We start from the raw sequence: 15,944 nt of genomic DNA, 5'->3' as shown, positions 1-15,944 counted from the left end.
CTGCCAGGTTTTGGTATCAGGATGATGGTGGCCTCATAAAATGAGTTAGGGAGGAGTCCCTCTTTTTCTATTGCTTGGAATAGTTTCAGAAGGAATGGTACCAGCTTCTCTTTGTACCTCTGGTAGAATTTGGCTGTGAATCTGTCTGATCCTGGGCTTTTTTTGCTTGATAGGCTATTAATTACTACCTCAATTTCAGAACTTGTTATTGGTCTATTCAGGAAATTGACTTCTTCCTGGTTTAGTCTTGGGAGGGTGTATGTAACTAGGAATTTATCCAGTTCTTCTAGATTTTGTAGTTTATTTGTGTAGAGGTATTTATAGTATTCTCTGATGGTAGTTTGTATTTCTGTGGGATCATTGATGATATCCCCTTTATCATTTTTTGTTGTGTCTATTTGATTCTTCTCTTATTTTTTCTTAATAGTCTGGCTAGTGGTCTATCTATTTTGTTAATCCTTTTAAAAAACCAGCCCCTGGATTCATTGATTTTTTGAAGTGTTTTTCATGTCTATGTCTCCTTCAGTTCTGCTCTGAGCTTAGTTATTTCTTGTTTTCTGCTAGCATTTGAATTTGTTTGCTCTTGCTTCTCTAGTTCTTTTAATTGTGACGTTAGGGTGTCGATTTTAGATCTTTCCCACTTTCTCCTGTGGGCATTTAGTGCTATGAGTTTCCCTCTAAACACTGCTTTAGTTGTGTCCCAGAGATTCTGGTACACTGTGTCTTTGTTCTCATTGGTTTCAAAGAACTTATTTATTTTGGCCTTAATTTATTTACCCAGTAGTCATTCAGGAGCAGTTTGTTCTGTTTACATGTAGTTGTGTGGTTTTGAGTGAGTTTCTTAATCCTGAGTTCTAAGTTGATTGCACTGTGATCTGAGAGACTGTTATAATTTCCATTCTTTTGCATTTGCTGAGGAGTGTTTTACTTCCAATTATGTGGTCAATTTTAGAATAAGTGCAATGTAGTGCTGAGAAGAATGTATATTCTGTTGATTTGGGGTGAAGAGTTCTGTAGATGTCTGTTAGGTCCTCTTGTTCCAGAGCTGAGTTTAAGTCCCGAATATCCTTGTTAATTTTCTGTCTGATTGATCTGTCTAATATTGACAATGGGGTGTCAAAGTCTCCCACTATTATTGTGTGGGAGTCTAAGTCTCTTTGTAGGTCTCTAAGAACTTGCTTTATGAATTGGGGTGCTCCTGTATTGGGTGTGTATATATTTAGGATAGTTAGCTCTTCTTGTTGCATTGATCCCTTTACCATTATGTAATGGCCTTCTTTGTCTCTTTTGATCTTTGTTGGTTTTAAGTCTGTTTTGTCAAAGACTAGGATTGCAACCCCTGTTTTTTTTTTCTTTCCATTTTCTTGGTAAATATTCCTCCATCCCTTTATTTTGAGCCTATGTGTGTCTTTGCACTTGAGATCGGTCTCCTGAAAACAGCACATTTATGGGTCTTGACTCTATCCAATTTGCCAGTCTGTGTCTTTTAATTGGGGCATTTAGCCCATTTACATTTAAGGTTCATATTGTTATCTGTGAATTTGATCCTGTCATTATGAGGCTAGCTGATTATTTTGCCTGTTAGTTGATACAGTTTCTTATAGTCTGATAGTCTTTACAATTTGGTATGTTTTGCAGTGGCTGGTACTGGTTTTCCTTTCCATATTTAGTGCTTCCTTCAGGAGCTCTTGTAGGACAGGCCTGGTGGTGACAAAATCTCTCAGCATTTGTTTGTCTGTAAATGATTTTATTTCTCCTTCATTTGTGAAGCTTAGTTTGGCTGGATATGAAATTCTAGGTTGAAAATTCTTTTCTTTAAGAATGTTGAATATTGGCCCCAGGCTCTTCTGGCTTGTAGGGTTTCTGCAAAGGGATGCACTCTTAGTCTGATGGGCTTCCCTTTGTAGGTAACCGAACCTTTCTCTCTGACTGCCCTTAACATTTTTTTCTTCATTTCAACCTTGATGAATCTGATGATTATGTGTCTTGGTCTTCTCGAGGAGTATCTTTGTGGTGTTCTCTGTATTTCCTGAATTCGAATGTTGGTCTGTCTTGCTAGATTGGGGAAGTTCTCCTGGATAATATCCTGAAGAGTGTTTTCCAACTTGGTTCCATTCTCCCTGTCACTTTCGGGTACACCAATCAAATGTAGGTTTGGTCTTTTCACATAGTCCCATATTTCTTGGAGGCTTTGTTCATTCCTTTTGATTTTTTTTTTTAATCTTGTCTTTATTCTTTATTTCAGTAAGTTGATCTTTAATCTCTGATATCCTTTCTTCCACTTGGTTGATTGAGCTATTGATACTTGTGTATGCTTCAGGAAGTTCTCGTGCTGTGTTTTTCAGCTCCATCAGGTCATTTATGTTCTTCTCTACACTGGTAATTCTAGTTAGCAATTCATCTAACCTTTTTTTCCAAGGTTCTTAGCTTCCTTGCATTGGGTTAAAACATGCTCCTTTAGCTCAGAGGTGTTTGTTATTACCCACTTCTGAAGCCTGCTTCTTTCAATTCGTCAAACTCAATCTCCATCCAGTTTTGTTCCCTTGCTGCTGAGGAGTTATGATCCTTTGGAGGAGAAGAGGCATTCTGGTTTTTGGAATTTTCAGTGTTTTTGTTCGGTTTCTCCCTATCTTTGTGGATTTATCTACCTTTGGTCTTTGTTGTTGGTGACCTTTGAATGGGATGTCTGAGTGAACGTCGTTTTGTTGATGTTGATGCTACTCCTTTCTGTTTGTTGGTTTTCCTTCTAACAGGCCCCTTTGCTGCAGGTCTGCTGAAGTTTGCTGGAGGTCCAGTCGAGACCCTGTTTGCCTAGGTATCGTCAGTGGAGGCTGCAGAACAGCAAAGATTGTTGCCTATTCCTTCCTTTGTCCCAGAGGGGCACCCACCAGATGACAGCCGGAGCTTTCCTGTATGAGGTGTCCATTGGCCCCTGCTGGGAGGTGTCTCCCAGTCTGGAGACATAGGTGTCGGGGACCCACTTGAGGAGGCAGTCTGACCCTTAGCAGAGTTTGAACACTGTGCTAGGAGATGTGCTGCTTTCTTCAGAGCTGGCAGGCAGGGATGTTTAAGTCTGGTGAAGCTGCATCCACAGCTGCCCCTTCCCCCCAGGTGCTCTGTCCCTAGGAGATGGGAGTTTTATCTATAAGCCCCTGACTGGGGCTGCTGCCTTTTTTTCCAGAGATGCCCTGCACAGAGAGGAGGAATCTAGAGAGGCAGTCTGGCTACAGCGGCTTTGCTCAGCTGTGGAGGGCTGTGCCCAGTTGAAACTTTCACGGCATCTTTGTTTACACCGTGAGGGGAAAACAGCCCACTCAAGCCTCAGTAATGGCAGATGCCCCTCCCCCCACGAAACTTGAGTATCCCACGTCAGCTTCAGACTGCTATGCTAGCAGGGAGAATTTCGAGCCAGTGGATCTTAGCTTGCTGAGCTCCATGGGGGTGGGATCCACTGAGCTAAACCACTTGACTACCTGCTTCAGCCCCCTTTCCAGGGAAGTGAACGGTTCTGTTTTGCTGGTGTTCCAGGTGCCAGTGGGGTATTAAAAAAACCTCTGCAGCTAGCTCAGTGTCTGCCCAAATGGTGGCCCGGTTTTGTGCTTGAAAGGGCCCTGGCAGCGTAGGCACCGGCGGGAATCTCCTGGTCTGCCGGTTGCGAAGACCATGGGAAAAATATAGTATCGGGGTAGGAGTGCACTGTTCCTCATGGCACAGTCCCTCACTGCTTCCCTTGGCCAGGGGAGGGAGTTCCCTGACCCCTTGCGCCTCCTGGGTGAGGTGACGCCCCACCCTGTTTCTGCTCGCCCTCCGTTGGCTGCACCCACTGTCTAACCAGTCCCAATGAGATGAGGTGGGTACCTCAGTTGGAAATTCAGAAATCTCCCGCCTTCTGTGTTGATCTCACTGGGAGCTGCAGATGGAGCTGTTCCTATTCCGCCATCTTGCCAGCAACCACTCTTCATGTATTTTTAAAATGGTTAATGGTGAGTGTTAAAATGTTATGGTGTTTAGATTTTGTTGAATAAAGTTAAATGAAAGATACAATGATTTTGTTTCAACATGTAAATATTTATAGTATGCTAGAAACCATGCCCTTTATAATTTTCAATGGAAAGTTTTAGATGTGAACTTAAAAAGTGCAAGAGGGTGCACAATTTTCTCAAAATTTGCAGTCTTGATATCTGTTCCTTATCTACATGTTCCTTCCTCTAGTAAGGTTAATCTCTTTGCTTTCCTCTATACCCACTATGCTTTTTGTTCATGTTGATCCTTCCTACAGGAAAGGCCTTCCTTCTCTTCTTTGTTTATACATATCACATGAAGTTAAACTCAAGGCTACCTAGTCTGCGAAGCCTACCAGAGTTCTAATTCACATTGATCTTTCTGGAATGTTTTATGCTGTCTAGTGGTGTTTTAGGTAGTGTATCTTTATCACTCAAGATTAAAGCTACCAAAAGCATGGCCTACCTTCCTATATACTGTTTTGGTATCTCTGAGGAGAAATTAGTAAACTTGTCTAAATTTTTATATTTGCATAATCATGCATTTCACTGTACAAAAGGAAGAAGATTAAACATTGTTCAGGATTTTAATTTTTCAGCACTGTGAAATTTACATATTTGTTGTATTTGGAAGAAAATGTGTGTGGGTTTTATGTATTTTTATATATACACACACATTTCATACACATGTATTTACATTATTCTGTCTATAGACAGTGGCTGTATATATCACACAGGAATTTTAGTCTATTTGATATATTTACATTAACTAGTAGTCTGTTGAAATTCAAAGGAGGTAATCAAATTGAGAAAACCATGTTGCCTAATCCTCTTGTCATGGATAATATTACTTAAAAGGGAAGCCTTGGAGTAATAGGAAAAAAGAAATATATTCTTGGGCTCCCCTACTTCTATTCAGAACAATAGGATCTGCCCTGGTAAGCAATCACGCAGGCCCTTTTATACGCAGTCTGTATAACATTAAAAGTCAATACACTGTCCTTTTGTTTTTTAGTTTCGTGTGATGCATGGAGAAAAGAAGCATTTTGCTTTTTATATAAAGACAATCCCTGTAACACAAAGTGGGTTAAGAGATTTGAGACAATTTTCCCGATAATTGTGAACTAAAACTTATATATGACATCTAATTGTGTTAATAATGAATTTTTAAAGAACTTTATTGAGTGAGGTATGATCAGTAACACGTATTTGAAAGTATACAATTTGATCAGTTTTGATGTGCTTATACCGCTGAAACAGTCATTACAGTGAAGATAATGAACGTATCCACCACTTCCAAGAGTTTCCTTCTACTCCCTTGTCATCTCTCCTTCCTTTGCTCCTTCTCTGTCCCTCCCCTCCCCAGGCAACCTCTGATCTGCTTTCTTTCACTGTACATTAGTTTGTATTTTTGAGACGTTTATATAAATGGAATCATATAGTATGAACTTTTATTTTGTCTGGCTTCTTTCCATCAGCTTTTTTTTTTTTTTTTCAGATTGTTGCATGTTGTAGCATATATCACTATTTTGTTCCCCTTTTACTGCCGAATGGGATGCATATGGCAGTTTTTAAAAATCCATTTAGCTGTTATTGGACATTTGAGTTGTTTCCATTTTTTGGTCATTACAAAAAAAGCTATTACAACATTTGTATACAAGTGTAGACATATGTTTTCACTTCCCGAAGGGCTAAGTTATAGGGTGGATATGTTTTTAAGAAATTGCCAAACTGTTGTCCACAGTGGTTGTACTATATAACCCTTCTACCACCAGTGTACAAGAGTTCCGGTTGCTCCATATCTTTGCCCTTTGCCAACACTTGGGATGGGGCAAGTTTTTTTTTTTTTTTTTGTAGATAGGGTCTCAGAGCCCTGTCACCCAGGCTGGAGTGCAGTGGCATGTTCATGGCTCATTGCATCCTTGACATCCTGGTCTCAAGCAATCCTCCCATTTCAGTCTGCTGAGTAGCTGGGACCTCAGGCACATGCCACCACACCTGGCTGATTTTTGTATTTCTTGTAGAGATGAGGTTTTGCCATGTTGCCCAGACTGGTCATAAGCTCCTGGCCTCAAGTGATCTGCCCACCTAAGGTCCCAAAGTACTAGGATTACAGGTGTGAGACCCTGTACCCGGTCAGGGCAAGTCTTTTTAATTTTAAATATTTTGATAGGTATATAATGGTAGGTCATTGAGATTCTAATTTACTTTTCCTTATTGACTAATGCTATTGGTCATTTTCCATGTGGTGGTTTGCTGTTCATGTATCTTCCTAGGTGAAGTGGCTGTTCATATTTTTTGTTCAGTTTTTATTGAGTTGTTTTTTCATTATTGAGTTTTAAGAGTTCTTTATATATCCTTTATATACATTATTTATCAAATACGTGATTTCCAGGAATTTTCTCCCATTTTGTAGTTTGGACAGGTGAATTTATTTATTTATTTATTTGTTTTGAGATGAAGTTTCGCTCTTGTTGCCCAGTCTGGAGAGTAATGGTGGGGTCTTAGCTCACTGCAACCTCCGCCTCCCAAGTTCAAGTGCTTCTCCTGCCTCTCAGCCTCCTGAGTAGCTGGGATTACAGGCATGCGCCACCACATCTGGCTAATTTTTGTATTATTAGTAGAGAGGGAGTGTCACCTTGTTGGCTAGGCCAGGTCTCTAACTCCTAACCTCAGGTGATCCACCCGCCTTGCCCTGCAAAGTGCTGGGATTACAGGCGTCAGCCTGACAGGTGAATTCTTTATCCTCCACCTGTATAGAGGTAGTTCCAGGATCCCTGTGTTTCAGTATTAAGATGCATTATGGGTTGGGTTCTAGCTCAGGCAAGTTGCCACTAGTTAATAATGGATTTTTGAGAATAAAATTTGGTATGTTTCCTGTTAATAAATGTAAAATTTGCACATTGTAGACAATTTAAAAAATACTGAAAACTACAGAGAAGGAAATGAGACTGGAATATGCTTGGGAACTCCAGGCAGAAGTCCAGCTGTCAAGGCCATGCATATCAGAAGCAAGAATGCTTAGAGCTTACCACATACTAGGCTTGGGGCGGCAGGACTATACAGGTCCCCTCCACTTAAATTGCACTTAATTCTGCTAAGGATTGCCTCAGAAATATGATGGGCTGAGGTTGCAGTTTGTTTTCCCTAAATGTAAGTTCAGTGCTATACCTGCAGTTTTGGACCATTATCTGGCCTATGCACTTAATAAATGTTTATATTATAAAAGTATGAAGTAAATGAAGGTCTTCATAGATGTTATACAGTTAGTAAATGTCTTCACAGCATAGAGCTGAGCAAGGCTTCGGAAAGTAGCGATTGACAAAGACAGAAATGGAATTAATCAAATGTATTTGACTAACATTGAGAAATATATTAAAGAAAGTCCAACACAGATATCCTAAGTGTTAAGTGTTTCTTGGCTGTGATGCTTTACTGATGAAAAGCATTCAGTTTTGGTGCCAATAGGATTGTGTTTAAGATTATGCTCTACTCTACCAGCTGTGTAAACTTGGACCAGTACTTAACCTAGTTTTTTACTTCTATTCTTTTTTGTTTGTTTGACACAGGGTTCTTCTGTCGCCCAGGCTGCAGTGACTGCACTCACTTTCACCCTTCTGGACTCAAGCAGTCCTCCTACCTCAGCCTCACGATTAGCTGGGACCACAGGCACACACCACCACACCTGGCTAATGTGTGTGTGTGTGTGTGTTTTGTAGAGACAGGATTTCATCATGCCCAGGCTGGCCTCAAATTCTTGGGCTCAAGCATTTTGCTTCCCTCAGCCTCCCAAAGTGCTGGGATTACAGGTCTGAGCCACTATGCCTGGTCCTACTTTACTTCTTTTACTTACACAATGTGAATAATTGTGTATACCTGTGGGGCTATTGTAAGGATTATGGGAGATAGAGCATACAGTAGTCCTCCCTCTTATCTATGGTTTCGATTTTTACTGTTTCAGTTACTTATGGCAACTGAGTAAAAATAGATGAGTACAGTACAATTTTATATATATATATATATGTTTGAGATGGAGTCTCGCTCTGTCGCCCCGGCTGGAGTGCGGTGGCATGATCTCGGCTCACTGCAAGCTCCGCCTCCCGGGTTCATGCCATTCTCCTGCCTTAGCCTCCCGAGTAGCTGGGATTACAGGCACCCACCACCATGCCCAGCTAATGTTTTATATTTTTAGTAGAGACAGGATTTCACTGTGTTAGCCAAGATGGTCTCAATCTCCTGACCTTGTGATCTGCCCGCCTTGGCTTCCCAAAGTGCTGGGATTACAGGTGTGAGCCACCGCGCCCGGCCACAGTACAATAAGATTTTAAGACAAGGAGAGAGAAGGGGACCATATTCACATAACTTTTATTACTACATATTGTTATAGCTCTATTTTATTATTAGTTATTGCTAATCTCTTACTGTGCCTAATTTATAAATTAAACTTTATCATAGGTTTGTACATACAGTAAATTCTCGCTTAACATCATGGATGGGTTTTTAGAAACTGACTTTAAGTGAAACAACATATAATGAAACCAGTTTTACAATAGGCTAATTGATATAAGCACGAGTTCATTTCATATGGCATATTTCTGGTCATAAAAACATCACCAACTTCTAAATAAAGATAAAAACCTTTCTAATGTTAAACATTGAAATGAATGTTAGTGATACATACATTTAAGAAATATTAATAAAATAAGATAATTATTTACCCAATTATTCTAGTTAAGTGCTACAGCTGGCCAGAGGCTCTTCTGGCAGCTTAAGCCCTCAAGGCCTCAGGAGGAACCAGCTCTGGACAGGACACCACTCTATTGCAGGGCACTCACATACCCACCCATAATCACTCAGAGAGGAACCATGTCGACATGCCAGTCCGCCCAGTGGACACAGCTTTGGGACATGGGAGGAAACTGGAGTACTGGGGAGAAAGCCCACACAGACGTGGGGAGAATGGGCCAGCTCTACACATACATAGACAGTGGCCCCAGCTGGGAATCAAGTTTTTTTTTCTCATCAATATTAAAATGAAGCAACATTATTTGGGGGACCTTTTGTATAGAAAAAAACGTACTCTATATAGGGTGTAGTACTGTCGTTGGTTTCAGGTGTCTACTTGGGGTCTTGGAACATGTCCCCCATGGATAAGCGGGGGGGCTATTGTATATAGTATTTTACATTCCTACTTGCAAACCAATTCTTTTCTGATCTCATTTCTTCCTTGTGTGGGTTTCCCTTTATCTTATTCAGTTACTTTTTTCGTTTGATTCCTTGTCTTTTCATCCTTATCTTTTGCTTTTTCATCTAATCTTGTTTTTTTTTTTCACCAGTTTCATTAGAGGCCATCTCTCCTTGTTGTCTATAGAGAGTGCCAAACTATTTTCAAACTTTTCTTTTGTAGCTGTTACTATATCCAGTAAGCTCTTTCTTTAAGGATTTCAGAAGCCGTTCCTTTTCTCTTATTAGAATGTTTTCTTCTTCACATGGCTTGTGTTTTCTTCTCCATTTTAATTCCTTTTTTAAAAGTGAAATCTGCCAGATATGTTTTCTAGCAACAAATAGATATTTTCTAGCAACAAATAGTAACCTCACTTATGTTGGGGTTAATATCCTTCTCTGATCTATAGCTCAGGTCAGGCCAACCAGCACAAATCCCAGTATAATTCTCAGTTTCTAGAAGGTTTTCACTAAGATTAAATCTTTACCCTCCCTTCTTGATTTTCTGCTATGGGTGAAATATATGAAAACTAAAACTTGGAACACTTGCTGCCACCAGGATTATTCTTTGCTTTCTCTTCTATTTTTTTGGCTTGTAAGGAACTGTCCTCAGAATCCTATGTGTCCTTGAAAGTACCCTTCAGCTTTCTCCCCAGTTGTTTTCTAGAAATTGTTGGCCTACTTTAATATATAACAATGGGAATAGTAGGAAAAGAGGGTTGTGTATGTGTGCTTGTATTTGTGTGCCTGTGAGCATGTGTGTATTGGGGATGGTCACAATAATCTCACCAACACAAGGATCTGCACTGATGGGAATTTAAAGTTGGCTGCAATTTTATAATGGGTACTGATATGGTTTGGTTGTGTGTCCCCACCCAAATCTTACTTTGAGTTGTATTAATGCCCATGTGTCAAGGGCAGGACCAGGTGGAGATAATTGAATCATGGGCGCTGGTTCCCCCATGTTGTTCTCATGATAGTGATGAGTTCTCATGAGATCTGATGGTTTTATAAGGGGCTTCCCCATTGGCTTGCCACTCATTCTCTCTCCTGTCATCCTGTGAAGAGGTGTCTTCCCCTGTGATTTTAAGTTTCCTGAGGCCTCCCCAGCCATGTGGAACTGTGAGTCAATTAAATCTGTTTTCTTTATAAATCACTCAGTCGAGGATATTTCTTCATAACAGTGTGAGAATGAACTAATACAGGTACAGTGCTTGAGTGTCTAAATTAGACCATCAATAGGGGATGTTTGAAATATTTTCTTTTTTTCAGGTGGCCTTAGTTTTATGAGGCTTAAGGTAGTTACAGCATGACAAGAAACCTGGATAGTTTTTTTTTTTTTTCTATTACCCAAACCAGTATCTGTTTTATGGTTAGCAAGATCCTTCCAGATTCTTGTGTTATCTGTTGATTTGAGTTTTGTATGTAGGAATTTCCTGGGTTATTTTCTGAATCTTCAGAAATTGAGAGAGGTTGCACTGTGATCTTCAAGGGATACTGGAGTTTAAACTGGAAGATCATTTTCTAGCTTTGTCTGCTGACATCTAGAGAAGGTTCATGGTTTTACGTCTGTCCATAGAATTCCTAAGAGTAACTTTTGTGATATATTTATGCTTAATTTTTTGCTAAAAAGGGTAAGAGTTTTACAGTTGCATCCGAATGTGACATTGTGTAATGTTTCTATTTCAGGTAGCAGCAGCAGCAGCAGCAGCAGCAGCAGCAGCAGCAACAGCAGCAATGTTTCACTTCTTCAGAAAGCCTCCGGAATCTAAAAAGCCCTCAGTACCAGAGACAGAAGCAGATGGATTCGTCCTTTTAGGTGAGTCTTTTTATGAAACAAAATAATTAGATAAATTATGTTTTCTTTAAAAAATTACTTGAAAATTATATGATTGATTTAAAATCATTTCTTATAATTTCAGAATTAATTTATGTGTTTAATTTTTAAAAAGTAAAATCTGTAAAGATAAAGGTCACCCATTACTTGGAATAGCGTCATCAAGAGAGACTTTTCTTACATGTTGGTTTGGCTGTGTACTCCAAATTAAATTTGTAAAATCCCTTCTTTTTCCCCCTTCTTTTAACTGTGGAAAATCTAAAGTCTTCAAGAATCCTTGATGAATTCAAGTTCTGTCTTATAAATAGTACTAACCTTGTTTCATAAATTAGCATCTGAAATTAAATTAGGCATCTAATAAATATTTGCCAAATGAAGTAGACTTTAAAATCTAAATATGTTGAATAGTGTTTTCTCTTTAAGACTATTTTCTATTATAAACTTAATACCTGCAAATTTTAAAGATTTTAGTCTCTTTAAAAAATATTTCTTACAATCAGATACAGTATTCTTCACCAGGGGAATTCTGAAAAGTAAAATTTCCTCCATGTCATGTCACATTTCTTCCCCTGAGGAAAAGTTTTGCACAACATCTTTGTATGCTCTTCCCAGAAATTCTCTTTCCAAAGTATGGCGTGGGGTAGTCAAACCCAGTGTTTTCTTGTGGTTCTCATCCTCTTCCATGCTGGACCTCCTTCCACCAAATTCCTGCTCCTTCTCTAAGATGATTTGCATTAACTCATATGGTCTTCACTCCCTGGAACATTTCTCTGGGTCTCCCTTTCCAGGTACTGGTTTCCTACCTCTTACTTCTTTTCTCTTGGCCCTGTCAGACTGACTTCTGCTAGCATCAGCCAATGGTCTGTAGGCTTTGAGAAATAAGGAACGTTTCCCTTAGATTTAAGGGTAATCTCTGGGAGACCAGAATGGAGTTTTTCTTGTGGATAAACTTTAATATAGAATTTTCCATTGTTTCTACAGCCATGTTCTGGCAGGCCTGTTGTTTTTCAGAATCTGCCTTATATATCCAGGGACAGGGGCAGTAGCTGGGAGGTTGGTCAGAATTGTTTTCATCAGACCAGATCCCTTATACCTGAGGTAAAATAATGGGGCGTAGTCTTTGACCCAGGGCTGATGATTTTTCTGGGTAGCCTTCTGACTGGGATAAGGTGGGGTGCAGTGGACTTGATTGCTAATCTGACCCTTCCTTCTTAGTGTGTCAGGAATTTATGCCTTGGCTTCCAAGTCAGAACTGACTCTATCAACCCCAATTTTAGTTCCTTGAAAGCTGCCAGTGTTACTTTTTTCACACTTCTTGAATTAGCCTCGCTGACAGAAAACTTCAGGGTTACATTAGGCCTCCTGTGAAGTTCTGGTTTTCAGGAGTTTCATAATAAATTCTTCTCTCAGAAATTTTTCCAAAAAACTCTTGTTTTCCATTCTGTTGTATATTCCTGATTTTAAAATACCTCTGGAGTCTTAACACATATACAGAGAACTCTGCTTTTTTCTGTTGTTTTTATTATATACGTATTACATTTTTTTTAAACATTATTTTTAAAGAAAATAGAGATAGGTCTTGCCATGTTGCCTAGGCTGGTCTTGAACTCCTGGCCTCAAGCAGTCTTCCTGCCTCAGCCTCCCAAAGTGTTGGGATTATAGGCATGAGCCACCACATCCAGCCTCTTTTCTGTTGTCTTTATGATTAGAAATTGACATTATTCTTTTTGTTATCAAATAGCCACTTAAAGGATGCAAGTTGGGTGTACTGGCATCTTTGAAAGCAAATACAAATTCCTAATGCTGGACCTTAAACTTTTTATTCATCTTCTTCATCCCTACTTCTCTGCCACTTTGTAGGATTTCTGAGACAAATTTTAACCACCGCTGCAGTGGCTCCTGGTGCTGCTAAGATCTCCTCCAATTTCTGGTAGCATGTAGTCCTGTTGAGACATTCCATTGCATGTCTTGTAGCTGCCTCAGTAGAAGCCCGGTTTCCAGGGCCTTCTGCCTCAGGGTATTATCTACTATGGACCTCCTTTCCTTTTCCAGGAAAGATTAGTTTAAAAAGTAGTCTTTCTTTAACTGAGCCTCAGAAGGCACACAAACTTCCAAATTTCATATTTTAAGAAGGAATTTCCAGGACCTAATTACTCTAATATGCTCTCAGTACCAGCTGCCCCATCTGAGGGAGTTTTCCCAGGACCACCTTGGACTAGCATGACTGGTGTTGTACCCAGCACCATACGTCCAGCTGTTGGACAGCCATGGTGAAGAATCACTTCCGTCGTAGTTCCAGGATAGCAATTTAATTTGCAGTGCAGCTGCTGCTGCACCTCATTCAAATGACCCAAACAAGACAGGTCCCCCAGATGTTGGCTGATGCCTCTTTGCCCTTCATCTCCTCTGTCTGCTGACGCTTTTCTCTGTTTAGCCTCATTTCCCCCCAGGTGCAAAGCTCCACCCCTTAACCATTTTCATAAAAGTCCTCTGTACATAGTTTTCTGTGCATGTCATTACTCTCCTGAAGTTTTGATGGTATCAGTCAGCATCACCTCTCAGCTCTTACTTCCTCTGTCTTCTTTCTCTTTTCATCACTCATTCTCTTCTTCCACAGGAGCATCTCAGAGGCTCTACAGCTACTCCACAACTTACTTTCTACCTTTGGCAAGTTATTTACCCTTCCCAGTACCACTTAGCATATCTAGAAAATGAGCACAATATCAGTACCTACCCCACAAAGTTACTGAGGGGATTAAATGAGTTAATGTGTGTAAAATGCTTAGAACAACCCTGTGAGTGAGGTTAGTACTATTATATCACCATACACCGGCTAGGATTTCATGTTTTGCAGTTTCTCCAGCTAGTATGTAGCAAATCTGGAATTAGCCCAGGCAATCTGACTTCACAGCCTATCCTCTAAACCACTAAACTATCCATCTTTTAGTTAAAAAAAGTGATATCATCAGTTTTAATTCTAAGACATTATCAACATCCTAACCTCTTTGTTTTTTAAAAAAATTGTATTCCCTACAATTGAAAAGAGAAAGTACTGTTTTTTATTTGTTTTAATAAAAGAAGGTTGGTTGTTGTATTACTGTTCATAAAGTTTGGCTTTTATTTTGGCTAACCCAAACTTTTTACTATCTAATAGTTTAAATATTTTGTAAATATTTAAAATATTTCAGAAAACTCCTTGATGAAGTTGAAATCGGAAGATGGTGTATATGGTTTAATTAGTGAAAACATCCTTCAGTGGTGAATAACTTAACTGAATTGACAGATAAAGATCCTGACAGATTTATTAGGAATGTAGTTAATTGTCTTTAAAGTTATAGTTAATTATCTGGTAAACTCTTTTTTAAAAAATTGAAAAATTGGCCGGGCACGGTGGCTCAAGCCTGTAATCCCAGCACTTTGGGAGGCCGAGGCGGGCGGATCACAAGGTCAGGAGATCGAGACCATCCTGGCTAACACGGTGAAACCCCGTCTCTACTAAAAAAATACAAAAAACTAGCCGGGCGAGGTGGCGGGCGCCTGTAGTCCCAGCTACTCGGGAGGCTGAGGCAGGAGAATGGCGTAAACCCGGGAGGCGGAGCTTGCAGTGAGCTGAGATCTGGCCACTGCACTCCAGCCTGGGTGACAGAGCGAGACTCCTTCTCAAAAAAAAAAAAAAAAAAAAAAAAAAAAAAAAATTGATTTGCTCTGCTAGGTTGCTCTTTTTATCATATAATCTATACTGATACACATAATATCTACTTTAGTCTCAGAGCATACTGTATAAAAATATTCTGGAAAAGTCAAGTAGGTCACATGGTAAATAGAAAATTCTTTTAATGCTTTTATTAACATGGACACATACTTGCACGCATCTATTTTGTTTTAAATTTTTTATTTTTAATCATTATGGGCACATAATAGTTGTATATATTTACAGGGTACATGTGGTGGTTTGACGCAGGCATATAATGTGTAGTGATCAAATCAGGGTAATTGGGATATCCATCACTTCAAGCAATTATTTCTTTGTGTTAGCAACATTCCATTTCCACTCTTTTAGTTATTTAAAAATATACAATAAATTATTGTTAACTATAATCACCCTATTGTGCTACCAAATACTAGATCTTATTCCTTCTATCTAACTGTATTTTTGTACCCACTATCCATCCCCATTTTATTTCCCTCTTCCTGCTACCCTTCCTAACCTCTGGTAACCATCATTCTATTTTCTATCTCTATGAGTACAATTTAAAAAAAACTAAGCTCCCACATATGAGTGAGAACATGTGAAATTATCTTTTTGTGCCTTGTTTATTTCACTTAACATGATCTCCTCTAGTACCATCTATGTTGTTGCAAAGGATAGGATTTAATTCTTTTCTTTATGGCTAAATAGTATTCCGTTGTGTATATGTACCACATTTTCTTTATCCATTCATCTGTTGATAGGGACACTTAGGTTGATTCTAAAACTTGGCTATTGTGAATAGTACTGCAATAAACATGGGAATGTAGACATCTCTTTGATATGCTGATTTCTTCTTTTGGGTATGTACCCAGCAATAGAATTGCTGGATCATATAGTAGTTCTGTTTTTAGTTCTTTGAGGAATCTCCATACCGTTCTTCATAGTGGCTGTACTAATTTACATTCCTGCCACCAGGGTATGCAGTCCCTTTTCTACACATCATTGCCAGCGTTTGTTATTGCTTATCTTTTGGATAAAAGTCATTTGAACTGGGTTGAGATATCTCATTTTGATTTTGATTTGCATTTCTCTGATGATCAATAATATTGAACTTTTTTTCATATACCTATTGGTCATTTTGTATGACTTGAGAAGTATCTATTCAGATATATATAAATATATATTTATATAT

At 39.2% G+C, this 15,944-nt stretch overlaps 1 protein-coding gene across 2 annotated transcripts in view; it reads left to right on the top strand.

Annotated features, from left to right (window-relative positions):
* The window catches only part of UMAD1 (UBAP1-MVB12-associated (UMA) domain containing 1), a 247,701-nt gene that overhangs the window by 18,171 nt on the left and 213,586 nt on the right, over window positions 1-15,944 (top strand). For both annotated transcript variants that reach the window (XM_017893878.1, XM_017893877.1), the window contains one exon: window positions 10,914-11,043. In XM_017893878.1, coding sequence (XP_017749367.1) covers window positions 10,962-11,043 — 82 coding nt within the window. In that variant the 5' untranslated portion in view covers window positions 10,914-10,961. The remainder of the gene's footprint in view (window positions 1-10,913; window positions 11,044-15,944) is intronic.

Source organism: Rhinopithecus bieti, unplaced genomic scaffold (assembly GCF_001698545.2).
Source record: "Rhinopithecus bieti isolate Rb0 unplaced genomic scaffold, ASM169854v2 scaffold_23881, whole genome shotgun sequence".
Classification (NCBI taxonomy): Eukaryota; Metazoa; Chordata; class Mammalia; order Primates; family Cercopithecidae; genus Rhinopithecus; species Rhinopithecus bieti.
This window is presented reverse-complemented; position numbering and strand designations above follow the sequence as displayed.